Below are 18,888 nucleotides of genomic sequence, written 5' to 3'. Positions count from 1 at the left end.
AATCTCTATGGGATAACATTAATGTAAAAAAAACAGAATTTGGGATTAAAGAGCCAGAAATTAAAAGGCCAAGAAAGATACCTAAACGGTATGAATTTCAAAATTCCGATACTGAAGTTCATTTTCAGCAATCAAAAGATAAATATCGAAAAATGTTTTTTGAAATTATAGATCAGACTCTTTGTTCTCTGAAAGATAGATTTGAAAACGAAGCACTGTCGTTTGTAAGAAAATGTGAGCGTTATATAATTGGTAACGAGTCCGACAATATGTTTATAATAAATTTTTATAATACTGATAAAGAAGATCATTTTGAATCCAAGAGATTAGAATTACATCGCGAGATATGTTTTGACATAATGCGTGATCGCAAAGTAAAAGTCAACAGTTTGAAGGATGTGATTAACTTTATAAAAAGTAACTTGTCACTTTTAAGCATCGCGGTAGAGTTTGTAAAACTAATAAAACTACTACTTGTTATACCTGTATCAACTTGTACTTGCGAGCGGTCGTTTTCTGCGTTAAACCGATTAAAAAATTACTTACGTTCGACAATGCTTCAAAATCGATTAAATAGCGTTGCTATAATACATTTGTATAAAGAAGAGGCTGATTTAATAGATTTAGAACAACTAGTTAATGAATTTATATGCAAAAATCACATTCGAAAAGCTACATTTTCAGTGAACAGTGCAATATAACTAAGTAAAAAAAAAAAAAAAAAAGGTTAACCTATGTAGAATGTATATTTTTTATATATGAATTCCTTATAACTACTTCTTCTAAAATTATCAATTCAGTCTTTTCTGTGAATCACACCACACATGTAAAAAATTTACTTCGCCGGGCCTGGACACTGCAGCGTGAGTGGCAACGAAAGGGCAGATAAGTACGCTAAACTCTCTTTGACCCTCTCTGAACTTCGCTCTGAAGGCGAACTGGATGTCTCCTCGCTATTCCCCGCTCTTCAGTTGGACGTGTTAGACAGAGCCAGGAGACATCTTCTCGACGAAGCAACCGTAAAGGGAGCTGTGTACTTCCAGAAAAAGCCCGTACCCTTGGGTAAGCCATGGTTCAGCAAAGTAAAGAAAAAGAAAATTCTACCTCGTCCCTTAGTCACACTTGTGTCTATAGTGCGCTCACATCATACAGCAGTCAATGCTCACTTAAAGGAAAAGGGCATAGTGGCCTCCTCGGAGTGCTCATGCGGTCATCCAACACAAGACATTAACCATGTTTTCTTTCAATGTCCTATGTACAAAACTCAGTCTGATAAGCTAATCATTGACCTATTTCATAATGGCTTTAGCCTTCCCTACTGTGTAGAGGAGGTCGCCTTTTCCAAATGTTTTCGCGCTATGTACGCTTTCCTTTCGTTCGTCAACACTACCAACATCAGCATATAAATCTTTCCTGCAGAAGTTGTAACCACTCTCCAACTTTATTACACCTGTTCTTTTTACTCCTTTTCCCCAGTGATGTAGCACCTATAATAAAAAATTCCTAGTATCGCGTTTCATCCAAGTTGTCTCAGACTGGCTTTTGCTCCTCACGTGCAGGGGCGTGCATATATGCAAAGAAGAACAGACCGCGGACGGCGCGGACCTTTCTCTCATTAAAAAGACAGTAGGTACATGATATTTTTTTATGAGGTATTTTTAACGTGCCCGTTAACCGAGTTATCGATTTTTACGAGCACTCTTGTCCTCTCCTAACCTCTGGTTACTTTTGCACGTTTTTACACTATCCTGTTCACTATTCTTAAGAACTTATATGCTGCACTCAGCGCCTTCCACTCTTCCTCTCTCAACCACTTCCATATGTCGAATGGATAGCTTGATCCTAGTCTATCCAATGTCTCTCTGAACTCTATTCTTTGTTTGTCATATCTTACGCATCCAAAGAGTAGGTGGTTTATAGTTTCCACCTCCGCTCCACTTTGACACCTTGGTGTGTCTATATAATTTTTCCGTGCTAGAGATTCCCCTACATTAAAGTGGTTTGCTCTAAGTCTATTTATAAACGTTGTTAATCTTCTCATGTCGTTCCTATTGGCGAACCATGGATGGCTTTCTCCTTGATGAAAAATTCTCTGAAATATTTTTGTCCCTTTATTTCAGCCTCCTTCATAATTTCCTTTTCCGTGTCCTGCCTCAGCTTTTTCACTATTTCTTCCTTAATGTCACTTCCTGATACTTTATATTTTTTCCTATTTGTTGTGCTTTCTTCTGTCGCCTCCTTCGCCAGTCTATCGGCCTCTTCGTTTTCTTTCACCCCCACGTGTGCTGGTGTCCACACCATTAGCATCTCTATTCCTAACTTACTTAACTTATCTATCTTATGTCTAATTTGTACTACATAAGGGTTTTTATGCACCGATATATCACAGTTTGTTACTGCCTTTATCACACTTTCCGAGTCGCTGCAGATGAACACTTGCATTTTCTCCCCCTGGTATTTTGTTATATTTATTTCTTCTACCTTTACCAATGCTTCCAGCACCGCTATTGCTTCTACCGAGTAAACTGTCAGTTCTTTTGGTGTTGTAAAGTTAGCATTGCACTCTTCCTCTGGCCATATCACCGCTGCTCCTGTGTACTGACCTTCTTTCTTCTTTGATCCATCGGTATAAACAAACGTTTGTTTCCATCCTTCTCGTTTGTATTTTTTCCTTATTCTTGTTTTCATTTCTTCATCCGATATTTTTTTTAACTTTCTCCAGGTTCCTATTTCCATTTCCTTTTGTACTTTGAAATTCCATGTTTCATAGTTGGTTTTAAAAATCTCGTATCCCCCCGTCCATATGTCTTCTGTGTACTTTTTTAGCTTTTCCCATGCTTTGTATAGGACACTGCCTTTTTTGTTTGAGTTTCTCATTAATTCTTGTCTTTCTCTTCTGCTTAGTCTGTCCATTGTTCTTTTAGTTTCTTCTCTTTCTACTACCATCTTTTTAACTAGAAAGTTGACTGCTAGCAGTTCTGCTCTGTGTTTCATCAACATCACCTTACTTTCTCCAATCATCACATTTGTCGGGATGCTGTTTCTGTACCCCATTGCTGTTCTATTCCAGCGTACTGCGCTTGTTCAATTTTATAAGCTGTCTTTTTCACTCTAGGATAATATATAAATACTGCATAGTCCATAACCGATCTTACCAGGCTCTTGTACATTATGGCCGTGTTTACATCCATTCCTGTGTTGACTTTATTGCACATTTTAATTACTCTGTTTGCCATAAGAACCCTTTTCTTGACTCTGTTAGCTTGTCCTTCCATATTTCCTTCCTCATCCATTAATATTCCTAGAAAGGTTGCTTCTTTCTGGCTTTCAATTATTGTGTCTTTTATTTTTAATTGTATTCTTTTTCTTTTTCCTTCAGGTTTTCCAAATTCTATTAGTGCTGTCTTTTCTGGCTGTAGGTCCAGTCCTAACTGTCTCAGTTTATTCATTACCGTTTCCACGCTTTTTTCTATCTTTTCCTTTGCCTTTTCCGTATCTTTCATATCCGTGTAGATTGCTATATCATCCGCAAACTGTCTTACTTGTACTCCTTCTTTTATTTCACTCACTATATCTCTTGTGTATATTGAGTATAGTACCGGGCTTAGCACTGCCCCCTGGGGTAGCCCTTTCCATACTTTCCTGTATATTTTGTCTCCTGTTCCTGTGATAAACTCCACCTCTCTTTCCTGAAACCATTTTTGTACGAAACCTGTGATCTTTTTTGGGCATTTGTATTCTTTTAGCTTATTTATACAAATGTGCCCCAGCACGTTATCATAGGCCGCCGACACATCCAGAAAAGCCGCTAGAGTCCTGCATTTGTTTTCTCCATTTTCGTCTATAAACGTCTTAAGATCAAATAAGTTTTCTGCACATGTCCTTCCTTTTCTAAATCTTCTATGCGTCTTATGTATTATTTGGTTCTTCTCTGTCCACCACGTTAGTCTTTCGTTTACCAGTCTCTCCATAACCTTTCCTATGCACAATGATAATGATATCGGTTGTACTTTTTCCTTGCCTGGCTTATCTATAAATATTACCTGATATTCTCTCTATTGCTTTGGTATTATTCCGTCTTCAAATATTTTATTGTACAGGTCTAGTAGTTTTTTCTTCCATTCTTCTAGGAGTTCCTTAATCATCTTATATTCTATACTATCTCTTCCGAGAGCTGACTTACTCTTTGTTCTCCTTAACGCTCTTTCTAGTTCAATTCTTCCGAATTCTGTTTCTAACGCTTTCTCTCTTTCTCCTCCATTATCTTCCTCCTCCTCCTCTTCTCTTTCTAGCTGTTCTTCTTTGTTCTGTCTATGCAAGTGCTAGTTTCTCAATGTTTTCTAGTATCTCCTTATCTCTGTCTTTATTTTGCCATTTATTCCAGTCTATTGTTTGTGTTGGTTTCCTTAGTGTTCTTATTTTGTTCCACACGTATCTCATACCTGTGTTTTTGTTTATTAATATTACAAACTTTTTAAACCCTTCTCTCCTTGTTTCTTATTATCTTTCTTGCTTCTGCTCCAGCTTTTTTGAATGCTATCAAGCTTGCTATCGTTCTCTCTTTTTGTGATCGTTTTGTTTACATCTTCTATTATCTATTGCTGTCTTGCATTCTTCATCCCACCAGTAGCATGGGTTCTTTTTTCTTTTTACTTTTTTCCCTACCTACTTTCCTCTCTTTCCTTTTCTTTTTGTTTCCAATCACTTTTGCCTGATGCTAGTTTTGCTGCTTCTCTTATTTCTTCACACATTACATCATAGTTTTTTTGTCTATCTTCTATTCTCCATTCTAGATTTTCAGCAATTTCTATTCTGCTTTCTAGTATCTCTTTATATTCACTCCAGTCTGTTTTTTTGGTTGTAATTCTGTTCGTCCGTTTTCTATATTCTTGACATTCTACTCATATTTCGATTTCTAGTGGGAAGTGGTCTGATCCCCATGTATCTCTACCTTTTTTATATTCTACCAGGTAGGCTATTGTGTCTCTTGTCCAAATCAGATCTATGTTAGAGTCCCTTTGTCCTATCTCTCCAAGTCGCGTTTTAGAGATTCGTGCCTGAGACTGCGGACGTACTGCATCGACAGAGCGCTTAACTTGCAATTCCTCTCTTTTATCCTATTCCTGACTGCTTTTCGGGTAATTTATAGCTTGCTCTGTAAGTATAGCACCCTTTCTGCTACCCGCGGATAGATATATCCTGCATATAGACACCTTGTGGTCTTGAGTTGGGTGTAACCTCGCTCGGCGGTTTCCCGCCAAATATTACACTCTCTAGTTACTGACTTATACGGGTCCAGACTAAGTACTGTGGCTTTTAGTATGCCAAAAACCACTTCTAACGTAGAGGTGGAAATGGCCGATGTGTCGGCGCCGCCGAATCTCGATCCCGGGCCTGTTGGGGATTCCCGGGGCGCTGCGGGTGGGTTAACCTATAAAAGCCCTGTGGGGGGTGATTCTCAGGTACCTCGCCCTTCCGGTGAGACTTCCCCCCCTTCGGTCGCGCTAAGAAAAGACATGTAGTAGAAGATTCGATTTCTCCAAAAAAAGCTTACTCCTCGATAACAGAAACTCAGAGGGCTCTCGCTCTAAATAGATATCAACCAGAATCGACGGGACCGTATCTCGTTCACATAGATTGCGTCTATCTTGGAGATACCACTGGGCCTGGAAAACTAGACTCAAATAGTAACAAACCGTCGACCAGTGCATTGAGTGTTCTAGGCACATTGGGAAAAGACTCAACAAACTATTATACGAACCTTTTAAAAATGCGTATGACCTGAAAACAATTGGGAAAAATAAGTTTTCGGTGATATTCTCCTCCTGGAAGGAGGCAAATAAGTTCATAGATCTCTTCCCTACCGTGTGCGAAAATATTACACCCTCCGGTTACTGGCTTGCTTACGTTCCAAGTTTCAAAGTCGTTAGACAGTGCCTTCTCAGGAGGGTGGATGATGATGACACCGTGGAGGACGTACTTTCCAACATTAGGCTGCCTCCGGGGTGGGGGTCCTCATGGATCCCACCGTTTGAGGCTGTAAGACTTCAACGCAGGGTAAACAGTGGTGATGACTCACCACCGGTCCTGGTCAACACTAACAGCTTTCTCTTACGTTTCAGGACCAAAATTGTACCCACATCGTGCATATATATGGGTAAAAGGTTTTTCCTACACCCATATGTATATAAGGTCCGGCGCTGCAGTTTCTGTCAGCGCCTAGGACATACAGCTTCCTCGTGCAAACAAACNTCTTCTGATAAACAGTTCTGCGAACGCTGCGGAAAATCAGGACACTCCAAGTCAGACTGCTTAAGTGACGTATTTGAATGCATTAATTGCATTAGAATTAAACACAAGGATTACAAACATCAAGCCTCTGACTCAAAGTGTCACGCTTATGTAAGGCAAAGAGATATACACAAGTTGATGGCGACAAAGGACCTTTCGTTTAAAGAGGCGTCCGTGCTCTTCGATAGAGGAGGTGAATCTGTCACCGCTTGGAACAAGACCCCGTCAGTTCCTTTGCCGACTTTCGGTGAGTACATTCCAGGTGAGGTTTTCAAGTTTACTGCTTCGTCAGGGCCAGGGGGAGATGGGCGTAGGCCGGATCTTGATCGTCCGCCCGACCGTCGAGGGGCTGACAGTGGGGCACTGCCTCCCAGCAATGCTGTGCTAGCTACCGCGGCTGCTCGGTCGGTTGTGCGCAAGGGGCTGGTGACTCACTCGGAGTCTGCGACGCCCGCTTACTCCTTGTCTTTAGGTATCCCTTGTGGTACATTTTGTGGCTCCTCAGCCGCAAATCCTACCGGTAATAAAGACACAAAAAACAAAAGTAAACCACACTCCGGAATTCATACAAATTTCAGAGATTCTTCTAGAAGTATAGAAACACCTTCTTTTCCATTAAAAAATCTAATACCACACCTCCGCAATACTCTCATGAGTAAACAAATTATCAACCTTTCTGACTCAGAGCTTGAAACAGTCTTAAAACTAGCTGTAGAAACAATTACCAATTCTGTTATTCTGTAATACATAAAGTTACGCTGATTGTGTCTTTATAACCTAAATCCCTCTTGCCCTTATCTGTTCTCTTTGTGTGGTTGTCGTACGAAAAAGATGGCTCCTACGAAAAGCTTGAACATTATGCAATGGAACTGCCGTTCCTTGCCTCGCAGGTTAGATATATTCAAGCATTTAATTCAAGAGGGTAATGTTCAAATTGCGGCCCTTTGCGAAACACATCTAGACCATAGGTCATTAGTTACCTTTCCAAACCATGAAATCGTTTCGACCGACCGAGACCGTCAAGGTGGAGGAGTAACAATTGTAGTAGCAAAGCACATTAAATTCCAATTATTACGTGACAATGATATTATAGATATTTGCCAAAACAACCAAGTTGAAATAATTGCAATCAAAGCACACCTGCCTAATAGCAAATTCTTACATATTTTCTCTGTTTATAACCCTCCTCGGTGGTCTTGCAATTACACTGATGTTAATTTCTGGACTTCATTTCTCCAAATCTGCTCGAAGTATGAGCCATCCATAATTTGCGGTGACTTCAATGGGAAAAGCCCGTTGTGGAGCAACTCCCCCACGCATTATAACAATGAAGGGAAAAAACTCGAACAGGCAATTGTTAACTCAAGCTGGAATATCTTAAATACCGGAGAACGTACGTGGACATCGTCTGATCTTTCGATACAGTCCACCCTGGATCTCACACTTGTCTCCCGGAGCTTAGCTCTTGACTGCAGGTGGTACGTGGACGACTTTAACTACGGTAGTGACCACTTTCCTGTTTACATCGCAATATGTGATAGGTTTGACGGCACTATACCTTGCCGCCTGTTTATATCTGTCAAGAACGTAGATTGGGATCTCTTCCGTCGGGCTTGTGTGGATATTGCACAAACTCTTGCACCTGAAGTTGATAGGCCGGTCTCCGTTATAAGCGTAGAAGAAACGTATGATCATCTTATCCAGTCAATTGTTGCTGCCCTCGAGAACTCCGGCGCTAAGGTCATCTCGTCAGCTAATCCCTCTCGGAAGCCCCCGACACCCTGGTGGGATGAGTCATGCTCCCAGGAAGTTAAAAGGAAAAGAGAAGCATTTACTTCTTTCAAAAGGCATCCCTGCCTTCAGAACCTATCTGTGTATACTGAAATCTCAAAGGAGGTTACTCGCTTTCTCCGCAAAAAGAAAAAAGACGCGTTTAAGGCGTTTTGTGGTGAACTCCATGTTCATTCGGACATTGGTTCTGTATGGAACACAGTTAAAGCCTTTTCGCACTCCAGAAATTATTCACGCGGGGACAGCAATAAAAGTAACATTGACATCGAAGGTTTCCATAAATCATTCGATAAAATCGCTCCTCTCCAACCACCCATTACAAATTTCCATTCAGACTTACCTTATAGTATCCCTAGGTTGGAGAGTACAGTAGACAGTTCTGTTCTCGAGTCTCCCATTAGGGACGTGGAATACCTCTCGGCGGTCGAGTCTTTAAAGATCAAATCCGCACCTGGTCCAGATATGATCTCCAATAATGTCATATCACATTTCCCTAATGAACTTCATTTAATTGTTCACAAGCTATTTAACATAATGCTGGACAAACAAACGTTTCCTGAACAATGGAAAAATTATTTTGTCGTTTTTATCCCTAAACCGGGAAAGAAAGGATCTTATCGCTCCATCTCTCTCGCCAATAACCTACTTAAGCTGTTAGAAAAGATTATTCAATGTAGAATGGAATGGTGCATAGAGAATAACAATATAATCCCTCCATTTCAATTTGGCTTTAGACGGAGTCTATCGTGTATCGATAATATTTCTATTTTTGTATCAAACATTAAAGCAGCTAATAATAACCGCCAGGTCACAGGCGCGGTTTTCCTGGACATCGAAGGCGCCTTTGATAATGTGATTTCTTCGGTGTTGCTTTCAATGCTTTCCCGGTTAGGGTTTCCCGAAAAATTAATTAGTTTTATCTCATCGGTAATTTCGACCAGGAACCTAGACGGCTATATCTCTGGTATTCCCCTTCAAAGTCGACGGACAACAAGAGGAGTGCCCCAGGGCTCCGTCCTCAGCCCAATACTCTTCAATATTTATCTGTCGTTCGTGAAAATGTGTTTACCACTCCCGGTAAAAATCCTAATGTACGCCGACGATATCGTCATATATTGCTCTCACCCTTCAATCAGGTATGTAGCACACCAACTTAATATTTCCCTTGGTAATCTCAACTCTCATCTCAAAGACCTAGGCCTAAAGTTATCTCCGGAAAAGTCCGTCGCGTCTTTCTATTCTCTCAACTCTTTGAGAAACACCAAGTAGATGATCAATAAAAACAACATTAAGATCTCTCTAAATGGCTTTGGCATACAAATAGCTTGGTGTGTCAAGTTTTTAGGTGTGTATATAGACTACTCCCTGCGGTGGAGGAGGCACATAACCGAGACCCGCAAACGCGTGCTTCCGCGTATTAACATACTTAAAGCCATTGCGGGGATAAAGTGGGGTGCCCACCCCAGAGTTCTTTTAGTGGCGTATAGAGGACTGGTACGCTCAGTCCTCGACTGGGGGTGCCAGGTTGTGTCATCTCTACAACAAAGAGATCGTCTAACACTCAGCAGACTTCAGTTTGCTTGCATTCGCGTAGCGGCTGGTTTAATGCGTACAACACCCACTAACGTCCTACTCGACTTAGTTAATGAACAACCTCTTTCATGTAGACAAAGATACCTGACCAGCAAGTATGCTACTCGGGTAGCTTCACGTTCGGGACATCAGTTGAATACGATGCTCGGTGGGTTCATACATCAGTGGAGCCCGATTTGCGAGGATAACAACTTTGATTTATTTGATGTGTTCAAAGAAATCTCCCCCCTGGCACAGCAGGTTGAGTCCAGTGCGCTACCTGGTCTACTGTCCTTCCCGTTCTTCACACGATATTACAAATGTCCCGTTGTCTTGGATATCGGACTAACGATCAGGTCCGCCCCCTCACCTCACCTTGAGCGGTCCAAGTTTCTTAACAAAGTCGGTGCCGAACACGTCTTTTATACAGATGGCTCTAAACTCCCATCCCGGTGCGACCGTGTTGCAGCGGTAGGGTATGCAGTCTATTCTGATCACCCTGAGCTTGCTCATTATGAAAGAATAAACAACCATTCTACTGTATTCAATGCTGAGGCACAGACCGCCCTCTGTGCCCTTGAGTACATCAGTGAATTCAGGTTCAATCTCTCATATATTGCTACAGATTCACTTAGTGTTCTTGACTGCCTGGCATCCTCGGATCCCAGAGGCACTCACTCCACTATAATCTACAAGATAAAATCTCTAGTTTGCGCGCTTGCTGCCCAAAGTGTGCAGGTTCAGTTTGTCTGGATCCCGGCACATAAGAACATCCTGGGTAATGAAAGAGCGGATCTGTACGCAAAAAAATCACTTGAACTACCCGACCCGGGGGTCTCCGCAAAGTGTCCGGCAGGATCTCTTGTCCCTGAACTTAGAGCTCGTTCCTTAACGGAGGCAAAAAACTATTTGCTGGAGGAAGCAAGACATAAGAGAGTAAGGTATTTGTCCCGGAAACACACACACACAAGTCGTACTCGACAGGCTCTGGTATGAGAGGTACAGGCGACCCCTACCCAGACCCTTGGTGTCTCTTATATCACGCATCAGAACGTTTCATACCTGCGTCAATGCACATCTTGCAGATAAATCCATAACTGAGAGCGCTTCATGTGACTGTGGTTTCCCAACACGTGACGTCAATCATATATTTTTTAACTGCCCCTTACATAAAGATTCTTCTGACCTTTTAGTTTTAGATCTCTTCCATAACGGTTTTAGCCCCCCCGTATGACGTGGCCAACATTGCCTTCTCTGATAACATCGGTGCTATGCATGCTCTGCTCCTATTTGTCACCCGCGAAAAGCTATCCATCTAATCCATTTAACTCCTTAATTCATATACTCCTTTATTTTATAAGATAGTATCCCCACCTCATGACATTCACCCCCTCTTCATCCCTGTAATATTCTACCAACGTGATTTCCCCCACCTCTCAACATACATTGGAGATGCGCTCCTAACCATCAACAAATCGTTTCAGACATCGGAGCACCGCTCCTAACTAGATTCTATATGACACAGAATGGCGTATGGACTAGCTTAACAGGTCCACTGAGCCACAACAGCACCAAACCAAACCAAGTCGCGTTTTAGTGTCTATATTTATTACTACCATGTTTTCTTTTTCCATTTCTTCCAGTAGCGTATCTCCTTCTCTATCCTCTACTTCACAGTTCCATAAAATAACGGGTGATGTGCGTTAAAATCTCCCATTATTATCACTTTCTCTTCTTGTTGTAGTTTTCTTAGTAACTTAGTCCATATTCCTTTTGTGTTCCATATTTGGTTTTTTGTAGACTCCTACTATCGTTAGGTTTTTTTTATCCTTAATTTGTTCTAGTGTTATTCCTATTGTCTCTATCCTCTTATCTATTGTTTCTAGATCTTTTCTTCGTTCATATTTTGTCTTCTCGTATAATGGCCATCAATCATCCTCCCTTTCTTCCTTCTCTTGTAACGTTTATTACTTGGAAATTTTTTAAACTTACTTTGTCTGTGTTCTTTAACCACGTTTCAACTATTATTGCTATGTCATATTCTTGTTTAACGTATTTTTGGACTTCATCCCATTTACTTTTCCTCTTGCGTTCCAACACATCATTTTAATTTTCTGATTTGCTCCTTGGTTACTATTTTTATGTGCTGTCGTTTGGCTGTTGTTGTTGTTTGTTTTATTTATGTTTTGCTGTTCCTGTTTTTGTTGTGACATTTTTAGTTTTTATCTATAATCGGATGTTTTGCATTTTGCCCTTAAAATATTCAGGGCTTAATTTCCTTTCCTCGTTATTTCTTCTTTTTTGTCTCTCCTTCTCTCCTTCTTCGCCTTCTGTTCTTCTTTCATTTCGTGTTACTCCTTGTATTTGTGTCGGCGGATATTCCTTCCTTTCTGTGTTCATTCCTTTTCCTCTATTGAGGCTGTGAGTGAACTTGCTGCCTGCTCTGTGTCTTTTTTTTGCTCTTTTGTTGATCTTAGAGCCTGTTCTACTATTCTTGTTATGGATTGTCTCTCTCTGTATGTCATATAGTGTTCTATTGTCTCTCCTATTTGTGAGACAATTTCTCTTACTTGTTGTCGTCCTTCTATCTCACTTATTCTCTCTTCTTCATCCTCGTTTTCTTTATTTGATCCCTCCTCCTCCTCTTGTTCTTCTTCCTCCTCAGTTATATTTTCCCATCTTATTCTACTTCTCTTTTGTTTCGTCTCTCTAGTTGGTTCATTTTGTCTTCCTTGTTGTCTTGATTCCAATTCGTTTTTCTCTTTTCTCTTCTCTCTATCTCCCACTCTTTTTTCTCTTCTTTCTTTTTATAATTTATCCACCCGTTTTCCCTCTCTCTATTTTTTTGTCTATTTGTTTCCATCCATTCTTTCTCCTCTAGCCTTTGCCTTCTTTGTTCCTCTCGTCTCATTCTTTCTTCTACTCTTTCTTTTTCTTGTACTTGTTTATTCCCCTTTGTCGCTTCTGCATATGATTTGTCATATCTTGTTCTTATTTTTGCTTCTTCTGCTGCCATTCTTCTTGCCTCGTGTATTTCTATCTGGTTTTGTGCCATTTTTGTTTTTTTTTATGTCTTTATTGTATTTATACTCAGTGCATTCTTTACTTGTCGGGAAGTGTTTCCTTCCGCAATTTGAGCAATGTGTTTCTTTTTCACATCTTCCATGGTATTCATTTCCACAGTTGATGCACCTTCTCTGGTTTTTACACTATTTTTTTAAATGTCCATATTTGTAACAGTTGTAGCATTGTAGTACTTCTTCCACATATGGTTTCACTGTTATGTTCATGAGTCCGTCATATAGTCTTATGGTTTTTGGTACCATACTTTCTTCAAAGGTTATCCTTACCGCCTTACATCTTCTCCATACTCTCTTATTCTGTTCCTTTGCTTAGTATGTCTTAACCATTCTCTCAATCTGTATAATGTTGTCTGTATTATCAATCATGGCTACCAAATCTTCAATTGTTTCATCTTCTGGCCAATCGTATATTACTCCCTTGGTTTGCACCGATGTTGTGTCCAGTTTGTACGTTATTCCAGTCTCCTTGCTAGCATCTCCTGTTAGATTTCTGTTGAGGCATTTTTGTGCTGCCGCTGCAGATAAAAATGTTAACATTATTTTCGTTGGGCTGACCGCGGTATTACTTTATTAGGTCGTATTCTATCCTTATGTAATGCCTTGACTACCCTATATAATTGTTTGTATTCTCCTTACTCCTTCTACTTTTCCTTCTTTTTCCGCTATATCACTCTTTTTTGGTATGTGTGCTATTATTCTAGCATTATTCTAACCTCTCCTCTTAGATTCGATGGTATTTTCCCTTTCTCTATCTTATCTATTCCTACTTGCTGTTTCTCTTCTCCTATCCTACCTTACCTTTTATTGTTAGTTCTCTGCACAATTTTCCTTTGTATCGAATCCATCTGTCTCTTGCTTTCTCCATCTCACTCCTTTCCTTCCTCTCTTTTCAGTGTTTTCCTTTGTTCTTTCCATTTGTTCAGTTGCTTCCTGTGTGACAAAATCAACTGTACCTTCTTGCTTATCTTGCTCTTCGTTTTGTTTTGCTATTTTGACTTGATTGCTATTCTCTGTTATTTGTTCCCTACTACTAACCTCTCTTTTTCTCTTCCTATCTATTTCTATCTCTATTTCCTTTACCTCTTCTCTAATCTTCTTTACCTCTTTCTATTACCTTTTCCTCTTCTCTAATCTTTCTTGCTATTTTATCAAGTCTTTCCTCCGTCATGTCTTCCTTGTCGCTATAGAGTATCTCGAATCTGTTTTTGTTCTTATTCATGTTTTCGGTTGGCGGGCTTTTCTGCCCGCTCCCCCTTTTCTCCCTCCCTGCTATCTCGTCCGCTTTACTTCTGTTTTTTCCTTTTATTTTCCTGCGTTTTTCGCCCTACCTTCACTCCTCACGCCTCCTGGCCCTTCCTGATCGGTGTTTCCACTTCCACCTCTCTTACTCCTCTTACCTCTCTCCAACCTCTTAAAACCTCTAAATTATTGCACTCTCACTAACACAAGCTGTTGCTTGCAGCGCCGCACCTCTCGGAATCAGGTACATGATGATAGATACTTTGGTTAAGAAGATCTAGAAAAGAAAACTTTCTATTGGGTATCGAGATAATAAGTGTAACATTTACCGAGTTATTTAAACAAAACAAAAAGTTAAAATTGTTAATTTTATTAGCAATATATAGCATATTATAATAAGAAATAATAATATAAAGTGTAACACATAAGAAATAAATACATAACAAATTAATATGTATACTTTATTTTCTTACATTAACACTTAATTTTAAATTCATATTGCTTCATTATTATCGACAAATTATAACTTTAGCCTTTTGATATCTTCCGGCCGAAGATCTGTTCTCAGAGAAGCGATACGTCGAACTTCCGATGGTGTCAATCGCCACGCTATCGCATCCGCACCGCAATAGTCTGCAAGTTCCTCTACCTTTTCTATGCTTAGAATAGTCGCAATTTGCGTTAAACGTGCGAATTTGTCTCTTACCGACCACGATGTAGCGGCCGCTAAGTAACTGGCTAACGATCTTATTTCTTTATCTAATATTAGACCGCCCGCCTAAAATGTACAAATTTCTTCTGTGATACATTTCTAAAAACTTATGAGAATAGTGTGTTTGTATATTTAACATACGTACTCGATTGAAGGTTGATTTTAAAACCACCTTTTCTAAGCGCGCCGTAACTTCCGCTGTTAAAAGTCCGATAAGAGCATCGTAATTAGAGGTAGTTAGACTACCTTTGAATGCTTGAAGTAAACCTTCCAGATTCGTGACTAACGTTTGCACAAACGGTTCATCCGTTTCGTATCTTAACAATTCGTCCTGTACATACATAAATTCGTTATATCTGAAGATATATATACAATATGTACGATATATGTATCGTACATATTGTATGTACAATTTACTTTGATATACCTCGTTAAGATGGTGATTTATCGACAGAAATGCATCAACCCACGGAGTAACTCTGGGTTTCACGGCACTGACCCGCAATTGTTCCAATCCATAATCGATGACACCTCGTAAAATTAGTATGACTCCCTTTAGACCAGATAAGCAACTATCGATTTTGCCTCTGTCCTTCTTTTGCATGTTGGGGAATGTTGCATCTATTTCCGCGCCGAGACTTTTGCACAACGTTTCTACATATTCGGTGCTTACGTCCGTGTTATTCAAATATGCCTTCAAATAATATATTGACACAGTTATTCTCATAAAATCTATTTTAATTTAATTGTTTCTTAAATTTGATCTTACTAAAAACATAAGACGAGCGTTTTCCGTGTCGGATGTTTGCAAACGACCATGTTGTATGCTCGTCTGCAGAGCGCTATATGCTTGCGCCAGATCCAAGTAACCTGCCGGATAACCCTGACGCAATCTGTTCCTCAATCTGTTCGCGAATTCACCTTCCAAAATGCCGCAGGCCATGTTAACAACGGCACAAACGCCGTCTATACTCCAACTTGACATAGCGCGTCTACAGAAATTACATTCAAATATATATATATATAAGTGTATATATTACATATTCAATAACAACTTAACAATATGTGAGTATAACAATAACATCTCTCTCTAATATATACCGTATGCACTTCTGTACAATGAAGAAAACATCGTCAACCATACTGGATGTTTGCTGTTCTGGATCCAAAGCATCCATACCCAAGGCTTTGTTTACACTCTCTTCGAGAAAATATCTTTCCAATGCGAGATAAGCGCCAAGCAATTCTTGCATGCCGTGAGCCAATTCAGAATTATTAATAGTTGTCTCAAATTCATTTAACAATTCTGTACGTTGCGCTTCGTCTGTTGTACTGATCTCTATATCATTCTGTAAAACAAATGTTACATGCGTTTTTATTATAATACCAAATACATACGTAACATAATTGACGTAATCGTCGTTTTACCTTAATTCTTCTTCTTAAGAAACGTATATAAAGTTCTGCCCTCGAATGCATTATTGTAATTTCTCCCAAAAGAAGATCGAGTTCTTTGGGATCGAGTCTCTCAGAACTTGGCTTTCGCAAATAATCGTTTATCACTTGTACATTTTTAGTAATATTTCTCTGCTTTGTAAACACTGTAATAATCTTTTTTACTTGCCTATATTTTCGAAAAGTTACTATAGTATTACTTTTTCTAATTGTTTCTCGATTTAACTTGTAATCTGATATATTGCGCACAAGTTTATCTCACCTGTCACATTCTTTTTGTAAAATTGAAATCGTCATTAAAAGCCTACCAGGACCATAGTAAGTCTCGATAATTGGTTGATGCACTTCTACAATACGTGCAATTCCTTCAAACAAGAGAGTCATAGTATCAGCAAAAATAACAGCTGCTCTCTTATCATTACTTTTAATCTCCAATGCTACTTGCAGATTCTTTTGCGCAGTTTCGTGCAACTAGTATAAAAAATTAAATATTTGTAAAAAATATTATTAAAATATTTTATCTGATATTTTTTGGAATAAGTATAATTACAAATTGTATGTCATACTTTAGTACACAAGTAACTGCAGAACTTTTTTAATCCCTCGAAGTGCATGCCCAGTAATGGAAATATCTTGAAAAATCTTTCAACAGATGCCAAGTCTTCGGATTTCACAGCTTCATCAAACTTATGTGTAACAACAGTTCTTAATTCCATTGCAGCTTGTTGTAGAGTGACCAGGGAACTGCTGATACTAGTGTGATCTCCTGATACATCCTTGGCTGTTCTTTCCAATAATTGTTGATCCATTGCTAGATAACGATGAACATGAGCAGCACCTTGTTCATAATCCTCATTATGCAATGCTGTTGCTACACCTTCACTGCATAGTTGCAGATCTAATATGTCGTTTACTCTACTTTGACATTCACATACTCTGCTCTGTTCAAAAAACATCATGATAATCAAATGTGAAAAAGTTGCACGAATTTATTACAATAACTTACTCTTGCTAAATCCAGTTGTCGTACTTTAGCACTGACATTCTCTGCCAATTCATTAGTCCGTGCAATCATATCGCGAAACTTTTCCCCTTCTGCGTGTATCAATATAACATTTGGCAATACTTTGCCAACATTTTGTAGTTTTGCCTCTATATGACACTGACGAGCAAGAATAGTATCAAGATTTTTCTTTATTGCAACCTATTAACACAAATTATCATGTGTAAAGTTACTCTTGAATAAATACAATTATAAAATATAAAATAAAAGAAATTTGCTACATATTATAACAAAGTATGTGTTAATTCAAACCTCATCTTCAGATAATTTGTCCAATACTTGTTGCAAATCTTCTTCATTTACTGGTAAATCCATATTGCCAGCAATGTGTATCTTTGCAGCAAACATTTTAGCTTAATTTTAACGTTGAGATATTTTGGAACAAGACGTTTTTCACACGTCACGTATTACCGTAAACATCGCATCTTATCACTGCGCACTGCTATGCGTTGTAATTTGTTGCATGTCTTCTCACATTCATTCAAGATAAAGCACACGTTCATAATGTGTAAAAATAAGAAAAAAGATGCAACAAGCTCATCTAAAAGATATCTCGTACAGTGTACAGTATATTAAATCGTTAGAAAACTATTAAAAAATCGTGTTTTCTCAACAGTCATCTGATCGTAACCAAGGTCGTTCGTAACATTTTAATAAAAAAACCGTAGCTATTTAGTATAGTTTGATTTATTTAACATACAAAATGATATCATTGCAAAAGATATAAAAAATAAAGTTTGGTGCAGTTAACCAGTTAGTTTTGTCTATTTCTCTATTTCATCGAACTTAAAACCGTGTTTTCAACATATAAATCGTTACACACATTGCGAAAGGTGCGCGCTGATAAAACACATTTATGAAAGTCGCCCACATCCCTTAGCGTGTCCAATAGAAAGGCTCATTTTCTAGGGACAAAAACATCACCAGCTGATGTTTCCGAGAAATACACGTCCCATTGGATGTCGCGCGCCGGGTGTCAGGCGCGATGTGAATTAGCTCGCAATCGTTCGTAATCGCTGGAGGGCGGAAAAGAAGGGGGTAGTTGGGCCTAGAGATGTTCGATTCTTTTAGAAGAATCGATTCTTGAATCGATTCTGAATCGACTTATGAAAATCGATTCTCTTGGAAAATCGGAATTAAAGAATCGATTTTGCAAGAATCGATCTAAAAAATCGCAAACAATTGTTTTCATATAATTAAATCATACATTAAATTACATAAATTAAAAACAAATTAAAAACATAAATTAACTAAAAAAATTTTACTTAGTTTCGTAAGTTTTAAAACTTTAAGAAATAAATGAGGTAATTATATTAGACTTTACAGTTTTGAAAAATTTTATTTTAATAATGAAGTATTTACATTAGTATATATAGAATATATAAGTATAAATAATATTTACATTAAGAGTCTTTTAATTGCCAATCTTTAATGGATAATGAATTTAAAAATAATAATTCTTGTAGATGATCGGGCGAAAGTCGATTCCTGGACTCTGTTAATATATTTCCAGCCTTTGAGAATAATCTCTCAGAAGGCACTGACGTTCCAACAATTGCCAAGTATTTTTTGGCAATAACGCTGAGAGTCGGGTATATTGAGGCGAAGTTTGTCCAATAACACATTGGATTTTCTTTACGATCTATCATTGGTTGATTTAAGTAATGCTTTAAGTCTGTTGG

The 18,888-nt window shown here is 38.8% G+C and overlaps 1 protein-coding gene across 2 annotated transcripts; it reads right to left on the bottom strand.

Annotated features, from left to right (window-relative positions):
• Positions 1-10,788: 10,788 nt before the first annotated feature.
• LOC109862209 (conserved oligomeric Golgi complex subunit 4) lies at positions 10,789-17,998 on the bottom strand. Of its 2 annotated transcripts, none has more exons than XM_020442196.1 (13): positions 17,459-17,998; positions 17,150-17,347; positions 16,710-17,084; positions 16,406-16,614; positions 16,117-16,312; positions 15,790-16,037; positions 15,458-15,680; positions 15,116-15,382; positions 14,834-15,019; positions 14,450-14,754; positions 13,839-14,253; positions 13,536-13,667; positions 10,789-13,252 (listed from the first exon to the last, which is right to left on the bottom strand). In XM_020442196.1, exons 1-10 carry the CDS (start codon positions 17,552-17,554, stop codon positions 14,497-14,499), a joined length of 2,256 nt encoding a protein of 751 aa, XP_020297785.1. In that variant the 5' UTR covers positions 17,555-17,998; the 3' UTR covers positions 10,789-13,252; positions 13,536-13,667; positions 13,839-14,253; positions 14,450-14,496. The 2 variants fall into 2 exon arrangements, with proteins under 2 accessions (XP_020297785.1, XP_020297786.1); XM_020442197.1 differs by having other exon boundaries at positions 13,852-14,253.
• Positions 17,999-18,888: the final 890 nt, after the last annotated feature.

This window comes from Pseudomyrmex gracilis, unplaced genomic scaffold, assembly GCF_002006095.1.
Source record: "Pseudomyrmex gracilis isolate BER0280 unplaced genomic scaffold, ASM200609v1 scaffold_1493, whole genome shotgun sequence".
Taxonomy (NCBI): Eukaryota; Metazoa; Arthropoda; class Insecta; order Hymenoptera; family Formicidae; genus Pseudomyrmex; species Pseudomyrmex gracilis.
This window is presented reverse-complemented; position numbering and strand designations above follow the sequence as displayed.